This window comes from Cucumis melo, chromosome 12 (assembly GCF_025177605.1).
Source record: "Cucumis melo cultivar AY chromosome 12, USDA_Cmelo_AY_1.0, whole genome shotgun sequence".
In the NCBI taxonomy this organism is placed as follows: Eukaryota; Viridiplantae; Streptophyta; class Magnoliopsida; order Cucurbitales; family Cucurbitaceae; genus Cucumis; species Cucumis melo.
The window spans coordinates 18559373-18578349 of record NC_066868.1 but is presented as its reverse complement, the minus strand read 5'-3'; the positions used below and the strand labels follow the sequence as shown (position 1 = coordinate 18578349).

Below are 18977 nucleotides of genomic sequence, written 5' to 3'. Positions count from 1 at the left end.
TTGTATCTACAGTCTCTTAAAAGATTACCTCTCCATTTGATCAAAAAATATTGTTGGAGTTTTTGGGAGAAAAATGACACAACTGCTAAAATGAAATTTAGAGGAAATTTTGGTAAAAATTGGAGTTTGATTGATGAATTTTGAAAGGAAAGTGGTTAGTAAAAAAAAAAAACATAAAAGAATATGTAAGAAATATCAAGAGAATTTGTAACAAGAATCAAAACAAGTTGTTTTTTATATGCAAATTTAATTCACAAACAAAAAGTAGAAATAAAGGGAAACTACATTCAAACAAATTGAATACCCATTGCCCTCTTACCTTTTAGAAGATTACTCTTCCATTGGATTTAAAAAGATTGCTGGAGTTTTTAGAAGAAAAATGGCCAAGAGGGAAGTGTAAATAAGATTACTAGAGCTTTTAGGAGAAAAATGGCAAATGAGGAAGGAAGAGTTGTGGCAAAAGGAAATTTAGAGAGAATTTTGGTGAAAATTGGAGTTGGATAGATGAATTTTGAAAGGAAAGTGGTTAGTAGAAAAAGTAAAACATAAAAGAATACGTAGAGAATATCAAGAGAATTTGTAACAAGAATAAAAAAAGTTGTTCTTTTATGCAAATTTAATTCACAAACAAAAATTTAGAAATAAATGGAAGAAACTCTCGAACAAATTTAATACTCATTGCACTCTTAGATTACCCTTCCATTAGATCAAAAAAGATTGTTAAAGTTTTTGGAAGAAAAATGAGAGAATGGACAGGGAAGAGTAAAGAAGATTGCTAGAGTTTTTGGGAGAAAAATGGCAGAATGAAAAGGGAAGAGTTCTATCAAAATAAAATTTTAGAGAGAATTTTGGTAAAAATTGGAGTTAGATTGATGAATTGATGAGAAATTAGGAAAGAAAAATACGTATTTATAGAAAAGAAATCAAAATAACCGTTAGAGAGGTTCGAAACCATGATATGGAACTTGCACGCTTGAAATTGAAGAAAAATATTTATTTTCAACAACACAATTTACCTCACCTCACCCATTTTTGTTATTTTTAATGACACAATATCTTGATTAGTAATGTCATTAAAACCCACTTTTCTAGTAGTGATAGCTTTTCAATGACTACCATAACTGCGGGATAGTCAACGCAACAAAGTATCAAGTTCCTAAGTACATGTCAACATGATTCTTGACCCATATTTCTAGTAGTGATTTTCACTTGTTTGAAAGCAATTTACTTGTTTTAAACCAATCCTATGAAATTGATTTCAAACTAGGAAGGCATAAATCCAAATAACATGTCCAGTCTGCCAAGAAAGCTTATACTCATGATCCAATGATTTCACTCAATAATAAAAATAGACAAAAGGATTTAAATGAGAACAATAATGACCAACAAATCTTCAAATATCTCCACAACAGTATGATATTGTCCACTTCAAACATAAACCCACATAGCTTTGTTTTTAGTTTCACCCCAAAACTTCGTTCCATTAGAAATTGTTGTTCTCTGATCCCTTATAAACTCATGATCAATCCTTTGGTTAACCAGTTTTTACTTCGATCGCATTTTCAATAACCACTCTAACAAAAAAAAAAAATCATGTTTCCTAAGCAGAAGATACTTATAAGTGTTTTCCCGACGCTTTGCCCGACGCGGTGTTCATGGCGTCGGGAAAACCCTTATTCCCGACGTTCCTTATGTCGACGTCGGGAATGATCCATTTTCTTGAATAATTATTCTACTTTTTAGAGATGAAAATGTACCTTTTACCTCCAAATCAGGCCCATGAGTTTGTAGGGGCCATAAGCTTTAGGCATTTTCCTTGCCTAACAACTGAAAATAGACACAAGTACAACAAGTCAAGGCTTAAGCCTTCAAAGTAGCAGAATTCAAAAGCAAGTCGAATTTCAACTCCCAAATGGCGTAGAGACAACTCAATATAATTAACAAAATAGAAGTTCAAATATCCAATTACCTTGTTCGTTGAGTTAATAGGATCCAAACGACAGAAGACTATAGTAGTTACCTACATAAAAGAAACCAGGAAGATTTGTTTTCATCGTTTCAATTGCCTTCACAACTGAATCATAGTTACACCCAAATAAGAAAAATGCTTTGCTCCTATAGAAATGACTGTCATTATATATATAATGAACCAAAAGAAAGTGTGAACACATGGGAAATATTTTTTGACATATTTATTTCTATTCAAAACCATTAGAAGTAATAAGATGAAAATTAATTAATAAATGAAAGTTCGACAAAAGTGAGTTATCCTTCAACTCCCAACAACTGTCTCAAATCCGTTGTAACAATTTGCTTCTAACTCGTATGTGAAAAAGCAAGTGAAGGAAAGGTTAGTTGTGATTTGCCAAAATAAAATAGTAATAATAAGAAAACAAAAATAAAAAATTCAATTTGTTGAATTAAATCATGATAGCAAGAAATTTTTTGTTTGTTTGGATAATAATGAAAACAAAAAAGAGCTCTCCTAGCATTGATGAATTTGCAATCTCCTTGTTTCAAAACAAAAACAAACTTATTATTAATCAGCAAAAAAGACGCTTTAGAAAATAAGAAATATACCTTCAACTTAAAATAAGACGCTCTATGTAAACTAACAATGTGTGTGGTGAACGCATCTCCACTACTAAAATACAAAGAAAAATGATTAAAAAAAGATAAATTTAATAAACACTTCAAGACTAGACTTTGTGTTTTTAAAGAAAAAACAAAGAACAGCAATGGCTCATTCAACCGTATGCTGGTAGTTTCAACGTTGAACAACCACACCAGATACCACAGATTCATCCACATTATCAATATTGAGCTCTCAATACTCATACATAGATACGTTAAATAGAATTTTATTACCACTCCCTCATTCGATTTCTTTTATTTTCCAAAAATAAAGTGCAGTACAAACTCATTCAAACTTATAATTAATTCGGGTATTCATTCTACACCATTAAGTTTTTGTAGACTTGTAAACTTCACTGTAACCATAAGCAAAACATTTACACCTCATGACTTAAAAGAATTTGGAGTAAGAAACTTTGTATTTGGTTTACAAATTTGTAATTTGTATAAAGGTTTGAGGAGCTAGAAATCTTGTATTGTTTAACCAAATACAAGCTTGAATTTACAACACCAGAATTTAAAAATCCACCTCCTAAATCAAACCCTTTATGAACACTTATGACCATAATGCTTAGCTTGATGCAGAATGTTTGTGGAGAAAAATCTTGGAAACCGGATGCTTGGGCGTGGGAAAGTAGTTGAAGGAAATCCAATAAGTTACTGATAAATAAGTTGATTAGGCATTGAACTGAAGAGAGTAAAATGTTATGGTGGATTATGTGTGTCTGCAGGCTAAAGCAGGTGAATATGAGTGGCTAACTTACAAAGAAGTTTATGAATTAGTCGTAAAGATCACTAAACGAAAGGAATAATTCAAAAGCACAAGGATCAAATTCATGATTTTGATCAGAAAAAGGAAAAAAGAAAGGAATAATTCAAAAGCACACGGATCAAATTCATGATTTTGATCAGAAAAAGGAAAAGAAAAGTCACTTGAGAACATATATTCAACGAATACTACTAGAAATTTGGGTTTTAACGATGCAAAATTTGTGTCTTAAGGAGTTTCAGTGACACAAAAATGAAGCCCCTTTAGAAAAAATGTCGTTAAATATGCTTAGATGACATCAAGATTGTGTCATTAATACCTTTACCTTTGACACAATAAATGTCACCATTATCTATAACTCGACACCAATATAATGACATCAATACTCTTATACTGACACTTCAAATGTCATCGTTAACTATTACTTGACACCAATATATTGTCATTAATACCCCTATAATGATGCTTTAAATGTGTCACATTTATCTATAACTCGACATAAAAAAAAAATCATTTTTTCAATATTGACGTCATGTCGTGTTATATTTAAATGTTTCGTTACACATAATTATTGTCAAGAAATATACTCTCACGACACTGTTCATGTTTAATAAATGTTTATATGTCGACATTTGTTTAGTGTTGTTATTATTCAATGCACACAACGCATATTTTTCTGTCATATATTTACTTATTTAGACGTTTTACTATTGTAAGAAAATGAAATACATGATTTAACATTACACACATATGTTTAGAAATATCTTTATATTGATAACAGAAAATGTAAATTACATTGTCAGTAAAGATTTTACAATAAACCATTAAATAAATTAACTGTAATACATGTATGAGTGACCTAATCTAATCAAATTAAAGTATAAATGGACTTGATTGATCTCATGGTCCACAGATTCTTCAAATACCTGCAAATTTGCCAAAGATGAACCTTAATTAAAATTCATTAAGTAATCCAAAACATAATTATGTAGACAGACTCCACATCAAAATAAACTTAAACATAAGGAAACTATTATGTTTCCATTACGACTAACAAATTCAATAAAGACCGGTATCAATACCTAGAAGAAGACAAAGAAGAGAGAATAATGAAGTAAAAACATGGACTACATAGGGTAAAATGCTATAACTGTTGCAAATATAAGTGAAACATGTACCTCTTTAATACAAAAACTATTTATCACATGAAGAAATACGGTAGAACTCATAGACGCTACGGTTGATAATTTTATAGCTGCTTTGGACACTATGCACCAGAAAGAAAAAAAAGAAGGAAATAGTTTATGTTTACGATTGGGAAAATAAACCACACTTACCTATTTCTTCTATGCACCACTACCCTTCGTGTAGTCGATCGCAAATACACCAATAGTTTCTATATTATTTCAGAAGTGTGAATTGAACTTAGAATAAAGGTTACACAATTACTTTGGTACATGTGTAACAAAAAAAGCTATGTGAGCCATTAGAAAATTGCAACTCTTTTAACAATAAGCTTCACTGTTAGCTGCAAAATATTGAAGTGTTAACTGCAAAATTTCTTCTGACAACCTAGGTAGCACAACTAAGGTACAAGGAGAGTACCTTTATTTCACAACTGGCTAGTTAGTCATACTTCACATTGCTTGGATTTAACTCATAAAAATTGAACCAAAGAGTTCCTGTATCTTCATGTAGAATCATATTGAATGTTGATCAGTCAGTTCCACTCTTTTCTCTATTTATTTGATTTTTCACATTTTCTCAAATTAGAAATCCAAAAAGCTATATATTTTATCGACCTTCCTGCATTTGTCTATGAAGACAAAATAAGCATCTAATAGTGAAACTAATTAAAATAGCAACACGATAAATAACCATTGAAACAACTTTAGGCAAAGATTGTAAGGTTAATATTGAGTATATTGAGTTCAGTTACAGCCAAGTCCACCTAAAAAAAAAATTGCTGAAAAAAAAGTCAGACATTGCAGAAGAAGAAAAATAGATTCACCTCAGCAATAGTAGAGAACTTTAATGAAAGTTTTGGGTTGATGAAGTTAGGCCAAATCTCCATCAATGGCTTATTTAACCATTCATAGTGCTCAAGTGGAGTACTGGGCTGTAAATTAAAGAGAGATAGAGAAGCAAATTAGATCAAATTGATGAAAATCATCATCCACGTGTTAGAAACTAAGCGACAAAAACCATAAGGGGATTCAATAATTTTTCAGTTTTGGATAAGGATGTTACCAAGGTGTCTAATACTAATATTCTTACCAAAAGTGAGGGGAGAAAAGGAAAAAGAAAGGTAGAAAGATTTTAGTACCTTCAACAAACAAATGAAGATATAAAATTCAGACTGCAGGCAAAATAAACCATGACAGACAGTGAATGTGAAATTGTTCCAAAAAAAAAAAAAAAAATTGATGTCCATTCAACAATCAATGAAAAGTTGAACTTTCAGTTTCAGTTTCATTCAGGTTATTTACAAAATAAATCATCTCATAAATTCAAGATAGACTAGGATTCACGGAAAATGTTGCCCCCACCAACTACTATATTAACCTGAAACAAAACATCATCCATAATGATTGTACATACCAAACGAGGAAAAATCATTGGCTTCAGAATTCCATTACTTTAAAATAAGATAATAGGTTCATCGATATTCATTATCCTACTCCACAAGCGTAAGGTATGCACTAGTAGTTAGAAATTTTGTTTCCTCGGTTGTTTTGAGAGTTAAGAAAAGAAAGTTGGTCATAGTACATCAATGGATTTGTATCTCTCCAAACAATAAACAAATAATTACTGTTATAGCATCAAAATTCAATTGAAATTAGGCAAGGAATCATATAGTATGCATATAAAGGTTGAGCTATCTTAATGCGTAGATGGGTTACATGCGCATCCTCTGCGGCCTGTGACACAAACGTCCCGGCTCGAATGTGTTTCCCAGAACAACTCCACATGGTCAACCGACTTCCCTTTTTTCTCAGCGAGCTCATGCTGTCATTGTAGAAACGACTTTGACCTGCTGCTATGATTGTAATACTGCTTCTGTCTAGCAGCCTTGTTCGTCCGTGATTGCTCCTGCATGAAAACAATTATCTTCGTTTAGTTCTTATACATAATAAAAGTTGAAATCATAATTAATCATGACAAATGGTTCAATTATTCACCTGGAATGCATGACTCATGTAGACGAAGTGCCAATCCTATCATCACGGCCCACCAATAGGTTGGGTGGGTTGGTACGAGCCTCATCGGAGTCACTGTACTTTTTGAAGTGTCTGTGACAGTCGGTTCGAAACTCTTTAAAAGTGTTGAGCATCTGATGCTCAACAAACATATTAATTGCTTGATCATTGAAATCAAACACAAAAACTGCTATACATTACAAAAGTAGCACATTATATTGGTTAACTTAGATATGTTTCAAATGAAATCATAAATGTGCAGTGGACTTAATTACCTGGAAGTCGCCCTTGACTTGTAAGAGAGTCATACGTACGCACTTCGAAAGTCCATAACTCTTTCAATTCCTCAATCAATGGTTGGAGATACACATCGATTTGCCTACCAGGAGATCTAGGACCGGGTATGAGCAGGGACATGAAGAAATTTGTCTTTTTCATGCATTTCCATGGTGGCAAATTATAAGGAAGTAACACATCAGACCACATACTGTATGAGGTACTCATTTGACCAAATGGGTTAAACCCATCTGAAGCTAAGTCCAAACACATGTTCCATGGATCAGAAGAAAAATCAAGAAATTCAGAATCAAAGTGCTTCCACCCCTCTGCATCAGCTGGATGTCTCAACACATCATCTGTTTCAACACGTTTATTCCTATGCCATCTCATGTCAGCAGACCCTTATTGCGATACAAACAAGCGCCGTAATCTCGGTACCAAAGGAAAGTGGTGCAATACCTTATGCGAAATTTTTTTCCTCTATTATGATTAACCTTGTACCAAGCCTCGCCACATGTAGGAAAATATTGCAAATCAGAAAACTCTTTTCAATACAATACACAGTCATACGTCGCGTGAATAATCTTGTATCCCAAGCCCAAGTCACGAAGTTTTCGTTTTGCTTCATAAAATGAACTAGGGATAGTACTACTACACATTGGAAAAGTTGCTATTAAGAGTTCTAACAACATGTCCAACGTTCACATGCATCGACTTAAAAAAAAAGAAATTCAACGACGAAAATTCAAAACAACCAGGGTACAACTCCTTACGAGCTTCATTCAATAAGTCCTGAAATATGTTTGTTCTATCTTCATCTATATCTACCCCAATATTCATCGGTATTTCATATTCCAAACGACGTTCCACTGTTTCCTCTTCCTATTCAATCAAGGCTTATAAGTTATTTAGCATACCAAACATATCATCTTCTTCATTAAATTGCCTACTACTAGTTCCTTTATTAAAAGGGTTACTACTAGTTCCTTCTAAAAGTTTTCTGTATCTCTAAAGCTTAATGACTCTCCATAATACACACATTCTGTGTAGTAGGGGATATTCCAATAGTTAGTAGATGGCATTCCACATCCTCTAATGAGCTCCAATTTAGATTCATATATCTTTGCATGGACACCTTAATCGTCCGTAGGCATCAACGTGAAACTTGGCAAATTTTAAAAATTGGGTCACTCCCTTTCTATACTCAAGGGAGAACTTATTCCTAAATTTTATCCAACCCTTGTCCATCGTTTAAGTCCCTATAACATAAATAGGTTTGATTAAAAACATATCTCTCTCCTCTCACATCCATAACTTACTCCAATGAATTTTCACTATTTTTCACTAATATACAATCTCTCAAACTTTTCACTAAAACAAACTTCAAACTACAGAGGCTACCATAATTGCAGGATAGTCAACACAACCTAATTATTAACAACAAAATACTTCAATCTTCGCATCCTACCCACCCCTCTAAACAACGGTACCTTACAAGCTATCATACTACCACCCCTTGAAATCATCCTAAATAGAAACAAATTCAAAACAAAAAAGGCTACCATAACTCAGAATAGCCAAAACAAATCTTAACATATATTACAAAATTTTTGACACAAACAAATTCGATTGCCCCTCTCAAATTTTTAATTGAAACCTTCCACCCCTTCAAAATTTCTATTTAACCCTCCCCCATTTCAAATTTTCAATTCATCCCTCCACCCTCTTCAAAATTTCAAGTACCCCCTCACTTCAAATTTTCAATTCAATCCTAAACCCCCTTCAAAATTTAAATACACCTTCCCCCCTTCAAATTTTCAATTCTCCCCCTTCAAAATTTAAATTCAACTAACCCCCACTTCAAATTTTTCATTGAAACCCCCCTAAAATTTTTCTTCAACTCACTTCAAATTTCAATTTAACACCATTCAAAGTTTCAATTCAACACACATTCAATACAACCATACATTTCACAAACAAAAATCTATTCCAAAACAAAATCCTAAAATAAATTATTTTAAAAAAAATCATAAACTATCTAAATAAACCTAAAAATTAACAACTTTAAACTTATCTCAATGTATGGCGGCGAGGGCAACGGCGACGAAGGCATGACAGCGAATCCTTCTTTGTTTCGCTTCTCTCTTTATTTTTGTTTGCCTCGTTTCGGTTCTGTGTTTCATAGAACTGAAATGAAATTTATAGAGGATCTCCCAACACAACCCAAAAATGTCAGGAGATCCCACTAACGACGTCGGGAATAAGCATTCCCGACGCACAACAATAGCATCCGGACTGCTCCTTATTTCTGATGTCGTCCCTGACGCATGATGCATGACATCGGGAATACATGTCTGCCATAATTAATGTGCCATAATTAATGTGACTTAATTTCTGACGGTTCTTTCCCGACGCATACACGACGCATTGGGATAATATGTAATTCTCAACACCGACCCCAACGTATGATGCATGGCATCGGGAATACATCTCTGACATAATTAATGTCATATGTTTTTTGACGTTTCTTTCCCGATGCATCGTGTATGTGTCAAGTAAACATATAATTCCTGACGATATTCTTGACGTTCATTTTACGGTGTCGGGAATAGCGTTTTCTCCCGATGTTTTACACTGGGCGTCGGAAGATCTAGTCATTTTTGACGATTTTTCTGTCGACGCTTTCTCTGCGTCGGGAGAACCTTGATTTCTTGTAGTGGTGTAGGTCGCGTGTGGCTTGACCAATCGGTTCCAACTTCTATGAGGTGTAAATCCTTTCTTATCTTCAGATCTTGTAGGTTTAATCGAGCATTCGTGGTATCCTTGGTTTTCCCTTCGATATTCAACGACGTACCAACCAAATTATCACAAACATTCTTCTCAATGTGCATTACATCAAGTATGTGACGTAACAATAGTCCCAACCAGTAAGGAAGTTAAAAAAAATACTTCGCTTCGTCCAATTAAGAGCTCTCTTTCTTTTCTTATCCTTTATTGAAGGATGTTTACTTATAACTGGAAACTCCAACTGATCTAGCTATTCTAAGATTTCGTGCCCATTCATCACCACTGGAGGAGTTCTATGCTTTACTTTTCCGTCGTGTAGCCTACTTCTACGTTACACATAGTTCTCTGAAAGATAGCGTCTATGTCACATGAAGGATATTCTAACTCGTATCCCGAATGACTATCTATCACCTATGCATGTGGGACATGCCTGATACCCCTTTGTACTCTACCCTAATAGGTCACCATACGTTGGAAAGTCATTAATCGTCCGTAACAAGGCTGCATGTAGCTGAAAAAATTAACTTGTAAGAAAGTCATACGTATGCACCCCAAAAGTCCTAACTCTTTCAATTTCTCAATCAATGGTTGGAGATACATATCGATTTTCCTACCAGGAGATCTAGGATTGGGTATGAGTAGTGACATGAAGAAATTTGTTACTTTCATCCATTTTCATGGTGGTAAATTGTAAGAAAGTAACACAACAGGCCACATACTGTACAAGGTACTCATTTGACCAAATGGCTTAAACTCATCTGAAGTCAAACCCAAATGCACGTTCCGTGGATCAGAAGCAAAATCAGAAAATTTAGAATCAAGTGCTTCTATCCCTATACATCAGCTGGATGTCTCAACACATCATCTGTTTCAACACGTTTATCCCTATGCCATCTCATGTCAGCAGACACTTCTTGAGATATAAATAAGCGTTGTAATCTCGGTACAAAAAAAAAGTGGTGCAATACCTTATGCATAATTTTTTCTCTCTATTATGATTAACCTTGTATCGAGCCTCGACACATGTAGAACAATGTTGCAAATCAGCAAACTCTTTCCAGTACAATACACAGTTGTACTTGCACGCGTGAATAGTCTCGTATCCCGAGCCCAAGTCATGAAGTTTTCGATTGGCTTCATAAAATGAACTAGGAATAACTACACATTGGAAATGCTACTCTTAAAAGTTCTAACAACATGTCGAACGACTTGTTACTCCAATAATTTAGAACCTTCACATGCATCAACTTAACCAAAAAATTCAAGAAACGAAAATTCAGAACAACTGGGGTACAACTCATTACTTGCTTCATTCAATAAGTCCTGAAATATGTTGTTGTATCTTCATCTATATCTACCCCAATATTCCTTCGAATTTCATCTTTAAACGACCTTCCTTCGTTTTCTCTTTCCATTTAATCGAGGCTTGTAAATCATTCAAAATACCAAACATATCTTCTTCATTAAACTGCCTACTACTAATTCCTTCATCAAAAGGGTTACTACTAGTTCCTTCCTTAAAGTTTTCTGTACCTCTAAAGCTTAATGATTCTCCATGATACACCCATTCTGTGTAGTAGGGGGATATTCCAATAGTCAGTAGATGTCGTTCCACACCTTCTAGTGAGTTCCAATTTAAGTTCATACATCTCTTGCATGGACACCTTATTCGTTCGTAGGCATTAACATGAAACTTGACAAATCTTAAAAATTTGGGTCACTCCATCTCTATACTCAAGGAAAAACTGATTCTTAAGTTTCATCCAACTCTTGTCCATCGTTTAAGTCCCTAAAACATAAATAGGTTTAATTAGAAACATATTTCTCTCCTCTCACATCCTAAACTTACTCCCCTAAATATACAATCTCTCAAAATTTTTCACTAGCTAAAACTAACTTCAAACTACAGAGGCTATCATAATTGCAGGATAGCCAGCACAACTAATTATTAACCACAAACAACTTCAATCTTCACATCCTACCCACATTTTCCAACAACGCTACCTTACAAGCTATCCTACTACCACTCCTCCAAACCCTAAAAAATACAAACAAATTCAAAACAAACTACAGAGGCTACCATAACTGTAGGATAGCCATCCCAAATCAACAACAAAATTATTCAAAACTACTAAATAAACTATTAGAATTGAACTAAAGGCTACCATAACTATAAGATAGCCAAAACGAATCTTAACACATATTACAAAATTTTTAACACAATAATATAGTCATTGCCCCCCTCCCCCTTCAAATTTTCAACCATAATCCATCAACTTTTCAATTCAAACCTCCACCCCCTTCAAAATTTCAATTCAACCCCCTCCCCTCTAATTTTCAACCCACCCCCTTCAAATATTCAATTAAATCCAACTTCCCGTCTTCAAATTCAACCTACACATCCAAAATTTCAATTCTCCAAATCAATTTCTCAAATACTGCCCCCTTTCAACCCATATCCAAAATTCCCATTTCAAAAACCAAAATCTATTCGTAAACAATATCCTAAAACTAATTCATCATTAAAATCCTAAAACTAATTTTAAAAAACAAAAACAAAAACTATTTAAATAAACCTAACCTAAACTAACATTTTTTTAAAGATTTAGGATTTTAAACTTACCTCAAATAGGGATGTGCGGTGGCAGACGGAGGGAGAGGGACGACGACAGGCTTATGGTGGCCAAGGTAACGACGGAGAGGGCTGGGCGTTTCTCTTCTCTTCGGTTCGCCGACAAAATCGATCTCTCTTCCTTTTTCTCTTTCATTTCAGTTCTGTGTTTCACAGAACTGAACATCTGTTTTATAGGGGAACTCTCAATGCAACACGAAAACTTCGGGAGATTTTCTTACTCTCGACGCTGTTCCCGAGGTATCACTAATGGCATCGGGATCTCCTATTACTCCCGATGCCATTCCTGACAAACCAAAATAGCGCTAGGAGCTCCTCTTACTTCCGATGACGTCCTCGACGTTATGCAGGATGTGTCGGAATTATCTATCTAACATAATTAATGTTTAAAATTTTTTGATTGATAGTTCCTGACATGTGCATGTCGCGTCAGTATAAGTTATTATTCCCGATGTTCTACGCCCAGACGTCAGAAATGTTGTCCTCTTTCTCGATGACTCTATCATGATGTCGAGAAAAGGTCATTAGTGGGACGTGTAAAAAGTGGCGTCTGGATAATGTGTATGTCTCGATGTTTGTTCTTCTGATGCCTTTTTCTGCATCGGGAGAACCTTTATTCCTTGTAGTGTGGTAAAGGATCGTTTAGATTTATTACTATCTATTTGGGATAAATAGTGATAGTGATCTATCTCTGTCTATCTGGAATAAACGACTGAACGTTTAGATTTTGGTACATGATCATATAGTGAAAAAAGAAGAAGAAAAAAGAAGAAGATGAGAGATGACAAAGAATGAAGAAATTTTAGAAGAGGAGATGAAGAAATCGTGAACAAGAAAAAGTGGGAATATGAAGAAGGAGAGGTAATAATATGAATAAGATGAGCAAGAATTCATTACTCGTTTTGAAAAATTCAAAACCAACAAGGGCAGATTTGGAATTTATGAAAAACAATGGTGATTTCATGGATTTTTTTTTGTTATACGACTCGTAAATATTTTCATGTTTTGTTCTATATAGATAAATCAACCATTTATATAATAATTATGTTTTTGCTATCTATCCAAACTAAAATATTTATTTTGCTATTTATCTTGTTGTCCCTTATTAATATTTTCCTAACCCCAAACAAGGGCTAGGCCTAACTAGCCCACTCCACTCTTGGGCCCAAATATGTTCTTAATCATTGTACCTTAAAATTTGTAATAATTTAGTCTCTTTTGTAGAAATTTCGTGTGAAAATTTAATTAGATTTCTTGTATAAATGAATCAATAAACTAATTAAAAACTAGACAATTTTGTAAAATGCAAAGTCTACACCATAAAATAATAAAAACTGACATCAAATATAATTGTGATGAACTTTTATGTCGGGAACTAAATTGTTACAACCTTGAAAGTACAATAACTAAATTGTTATATTCCGAAGTTTATAGACTAAATTGATATAAAACCGTAAGCACAAGGAACTAAATTGTTACAAATCAAAGTTTAGTGAATAAACTATTACTTTTATAAATGTATGTTAATTAAGGGTTTTCCCGACGCGTTTATAAACTATTACTTTTATAAACTATTACTTTTACAAATCAAAGTTTAGTGAATAAACTATTAATCAAAGTTTCCTTCGTGGTGCGTCGGGAAAGATTGTTTTCCCGACGCATCTTCCGACGCGTTGTTGACAGCATCGGGAAAGCCCTTATTCCCGACGTTCTTTATGCCGACGTCCTTTTCGGCATCGGGAATGCTCCATTTTCTTGTAGTATTAAGGGACCAAATGTGTTTGTTTAACATAAAATAAAAGATAAATCTAGGATGATTTTGGAAAACATATATATTTTATATAAATGTTTCAAGTAAAAGTACTTTTTCCAGTCAATCTAAATATAGTTGTAAGGAAAATTAGGGTTTGATTGGTCTCAATTTCAAAAGGTGTGAAGTTTCATGAAGATACTTCCAAGCCTTCAACTACCACATGGACTCCCCACCTTTGCCATCATTGCAAGATATTAATAGCCCATCTTTTAAAAGAAAAAACAACTTTTTATCAGCTTTTCAAAATGCTTTAAGTTCTACAAAGTTTTGGAGGATCTGTTTGAAATGAATATTGTATTTACTTAGAACTAAAATCATAAAATTTAAATAACTGCTTTTATTTTTTGTGTTGGAAATGTAGATTTCAAATATGTGTGGTAGTGATTTTAAATGTATCCATTTAATTTCCATCTTAAGTTATTGTCACACCATTTATTTTATGGCTCAATAATTTTCATTGAACACAAGTGTTTAAAAAAATTATAAAATTTGGAGTATTTTAAGAATTTAGCCTTGAGTTAGGTAATGCATGAGATATATATAAACTTGTGCAACTGGAAATGAACAAATATATTTTTATACCCAACAAGTTTTAATTAAGGAAAAATTTATAGCCTCATAGTATGAACACTGTAAAAAGGTTTATACAAATGTCAATGGACTCCAAAATAAAGTCAGTAGATCCACTCTATTTTGAATTAAAAGCATTGTAGACATGATACATTGGAGGAAGTATGATAGTAATATAGAAATATCTTAGAATGTTATAGTGTAATAAATGAAACATTGACTACTTTCCATCACCATTTTAACATATCATCTAAAAGTGATAGATTGGCACCTTTTATTTTGGCTTTATTAAAGAAACATAGAGTCAAAGATATCAAGAACAAACTAGTGCACTAATCAAGGAGAGCAAAAAGATAAAAATATGATAATTTTGTTTGCACATTCCATGTTTCTACTTCACCCTACAATTTTCATCATATATTCACCATCTATCTCTCCCTAAATACATCTCTATATATTTTAAGAACACATGAGAAGCAAAATAGAAAGAAAAAAAAGAAGAATCTTAAAACCTCAACAATACAACAAAGAAATGGAAAACCTCACTACAAGAGATGTGGGTACTCCCGACGCACAAATACGTCGGCGAAAATGCAAAGAACGTCGGGAAAGGATATCCCGACGTACAAAACGACGTCGGGAAGAACGTCGGGGGAAATGCGTCGCGAGAGGCTTTCCCGACGCCGAATTGGTACGGCGTCGGGAAAGGCTTTCCCGACGCCGTGGGATGCGTCGGGAAAGCCGGCGTCGGGAAAACCTTATTCCCGACGCCGTTTATGCCGACGCATCTCACGGCGTCGGGAAAGCCTATTTTCCGACGTTTTTTTTCCCGACGTAATGAACGTCGGGAAATATTTTTTATATATTTTTTTAAATATTTTATTTTTACTTTTTTCCTTATAATATTTTGCTCAAACATTCACAATGATGTTCGGATTGCTCAAAAAAATTTGGCGACGTTTTGGATTAAATTAATAAATATACAAACACAAATTAAAACATAGAATTAAAATTAATAATACGAATAAGTTGATTACAAGAAAATATAGTTTTCAATATACAAAAAACATAAACATAAGACCCAATCTCCCAACGAGGTGCGTATGCGCGTCATTCTACACCTTCGGTCCTAAAAATGGTATAAAAATAACTAAGTTTAATACATAATTATATATTGCAAAAACTTAAGAATAATAGAGACATATACGACGTACCGCAGGGCTAGGGATCATGTGGTGGTCCCTGTTGTGCACGAGTTAGGTCTTCAATCATCTTTTTCATAGCTTCCACTTGTGAAGCTAATGCTTGGTGATTTCTATCTTGTACTTCAATCCGTTCCAAAGCTTCATGAAGTTTAGCTTGTAATTCAATCTCTTTTTGTGTGGACTGCGAACAAGATGTCGACGAACTGCTTGCACTTGCCGTTCTGCGGGCCTTCGGCTTGGGTCCCCAACCAAGGCCTTTTGAGTAGCCTGGTCGTCGACCCAACCAAGACCCAACACAACCTAATTATTAACAACAAAATACTTCAAGCTATCCTAACTACCACCCCTTGATACCAGCAAATTCAAAACAAAAAAGGCTACCATAACTGCAGGATAGCCATCCCAAACATAAACAAATTCAAAACAAAAAAGGCTACCATAACTGCAGGATAGCCATCCCAAACATAAACAAATTCAAAACAAAAAATGCTACCATAACTGCAGGATAGCAAAAACAAATCTTAACACACATATTACATTCCCAATTCAATTTAACTATTAACTCCCCCCCCCCCCCCCCTTCAAATTTCAATTTTTCATTCAACTATAAATTCCCCTCCCCCCCCCCCCCCAATCTCAATTTTCAATTTAACTTAAACCCCCTCCCTCCAATTCAATTTTAAATTTAACTATTAACTCCACTCCCCCCCCCCCCCTCTCCAATTTCAATTTTCCATTCAACTATAAATTCCCCTCCCCCCCCCCCCCCCCAATCTCAATTTTCAATTTAACTTAAACCCCCTCCCTCTAATTCAATTTTAAATTTAACTATTAACTCCACTCCCCCCCCCCCTCTCCAATTTCAATTTTCCATTCAACTAAATTCCCCTCCCCCCCCCCCCCAATTTCAATTTTCAATTTTCAATTTTCAATTCAAATATAAACCCCCCTCCCAATTCAATTTTCAATTTAACAATAAACCTCTCCCCCAATTCAACCCCCATTCAATTTTATTCAATTTTCTAAAACAAAAATCCTAAACCATTCAAATTTCAAATTTCAATTCAACTACAAATTACACACACTCTATACAAAAATACATTTAACAAACAAAAATCTATTCCAAAAGAAAATCCTAAACTAATTTTCATAAAAAATAACCCTAAACTAATTTTTATCAAAAAAAAACCCTAAAACATAAACTTAAATCAAATAAATTTACATATTTCACTTACCTAACGTGGCAGACGGCGACGAGGAACAACGGCGAGGGCGGTCGGCGACGGACGGCGGCGGAACAAAAGGAAACAACGGCGGCAAGGCGACTTCTTCTTCTTCTCCTTTCTTTTTCTCCTCTCCTCTCGGCTTCGGTTCTGTATTCACAGAACCGAAATGAATTTAAAGGGGATTTCCCGACGCAGTCACGAGGCGTCGGGAAATCCCCCAAAATGCGTCGGGAAAAGGGGAATTCCCGACGCTCATTAAACCCCTTTTCCCGACGTTTTACGTGGCGTCGGGAAAAACCCCTATTCCCGACGCCTCTCCCGACGCACTGTGCACGGCGTCGGGAAAAGTCCCTTTTCCCGACGTATTGTTGCCGACGCCTTCGTGGTGCGTCGGGAAAGATTGTTTTCCCGACGCATCTCCCGACGCGTTATTGATGGCGTCGGGAAAGCCCTTATTCCCGACGTTTTTTATGCCGACGTGATTTTCGGCGTCGGGAATGGGCCATTTTCTTGTAGTGCCTCCTTAATTTCTTTCTACTGCTTCTTCTCTTTGCTCTCTTTCCTTTACTCCAAGCTCTTCAATGGAGGACCCAACAGAACAACCTCAACAACTTTGAAGGTTCCTCTGACTTTGTAAACCTAGAATACCACATGGGTCCTGTCCTTGCTTCCCCTATCAATCTTTATATCATTTGGTATGGCCATTGGAACCCTAACCTCCAGGATATTATTAAAGATTTCATTTTTTCACTCTCTCCTCCTCCTTCTTGTTCTCACCGTCCTTCTGTCGCTGACTGGTGGCGAACTATCGAGCTTTATGCCGACCAAACCGGCTCGAACATCACGGGGACTATCCGCCTCTCTGGTGAGTTCCACGACTCGTCTTACTCCCAAGGAAACTACCTAAGTCGTTTAGCCATTCAACATGTCATAAAAAACTCGATCACTTCTCAAAATCCAACACCTTTGCCTCTAAACCCCTACACTGGCCTGTACTTAGTCCTCACATCATCAGATGTCCAAGTGCAAGACTTTTGTAGGGCAGTTTGTGGCTTCCATTATTTCACATTCCCATCAGTCGTTGGGGCAACGGTACCGTATGCTTGGGTCGGTCATAGCGGGAAGCAATGCCCTGGCGTCTGTGCCTACCCGTTCGCACGACCAGAAGGCTCAGAGGCTCCACCGGGGAGCGGAATCATGGGGGCGCCAAACGGGGACGTGGGGGCGGATGGGATGGTGAGTGTGATAGCTCATGAGTTAGCAGAGACATCAAGCAATCCATTGGTGAATGCTTGGTATGCAGGGGATGACCCAACAGCACCAACAGAGATAGCTGATTTGTGTATGGGATTGTATGGGTCAGGTGGGGGAGGAGGATATGTTGGGAATGTGTACAGAGATTATTGGGGAAATGGGTATAATTTGAATGGCGTTAATGGGAGGAAGTTTTTGGTTCAATGGGTATGGAATCCTGTTCAAAGAAGATGTTTTGGACCAAATGCTTTGGATTAAATTATCCAATGTGCTTATTTTCGTTAATCTTTTGATTTCGTATTTGGATTTTATTTTTGGATTTCTTGGATTTTGGTTGGTTCTCAATTAGGAATTGAAAATCACACCATTTGAAATGGTTTTATTTGTGAGGGAACAAGACTCGTGTATTCTTTTGGTAGGCGTGGCTTTGTTTGTTATATATGTTTAGTTTATTCATTTTGTTAATTTAGAGCTTTATCTTAACTGTGTGAATTGGCAAAGATTTCAATTTCTTCTTAGAGATCGGTCCTAAATTTCAACCTCAAAATATGTAAAAGATGCTTTAAAAAGTTTTAGTTATGCTTAGGTTTACACTCATTTTTATCTAT

The 18977-nt window shown here is 35.1% G+C and overlaps 1 protein-coding gene and 1 long non-coding RNA gene across 3 annotated transcripts; one reads left to right on the top strand and one right to left on the bottom strand.

The window, feature by feature from the left end:
* Positions 1–15677: 15677 nt before the first annotated feature.
* Positions 15678–17272, bottom strand: LOC127144512 (uncharacterized). Of its 2 annotated transcripts, none has more exons than XR_007816263.1 (3): positions 17125–17272; positions 15899–16189; positions 15678–15813 (listed from the first exon to the last, which is right to left on the bottom strand). It is a non-coding gene; the product is annotated as an uncharacterized LOC127144512 (long non-coding RNA). The 2 variants fall into 2 exon arrangements; XR_007816264.1 differs by having other exon boundaries at positions 15899–16156; positions 17125–17271.
* A 367-nt stretch (positions 17273–17639) lies between these two features.
* Positions 17640–18744, top strand: LOC103498264 (protein EXORDIUM-like 7). Its single transcript, XM_008460814.3, has one exon. It carries the CDS (start codon positions 17767–17769, stop codon positions 18625–18627), a length of 861 nt encoding a protein of 286 aa, XP_008459036.2. The 5' UTR covers positions 17640–17766; the 3' UTR covers positions 18628–18744.
* The last annotated feature ends 233 nt before the right edge of the window (positions 18745–18977 follow it).

Excerpts from the sequence above, each read along its gene's own strand:
- LOC103498264 (XM_008460814.3), top strand. The coding sequence starts at position 17,767 with ATGGGTCCTGTCCTTGCTTCCCCTATCAATCTTTATATCATTTGGTAT.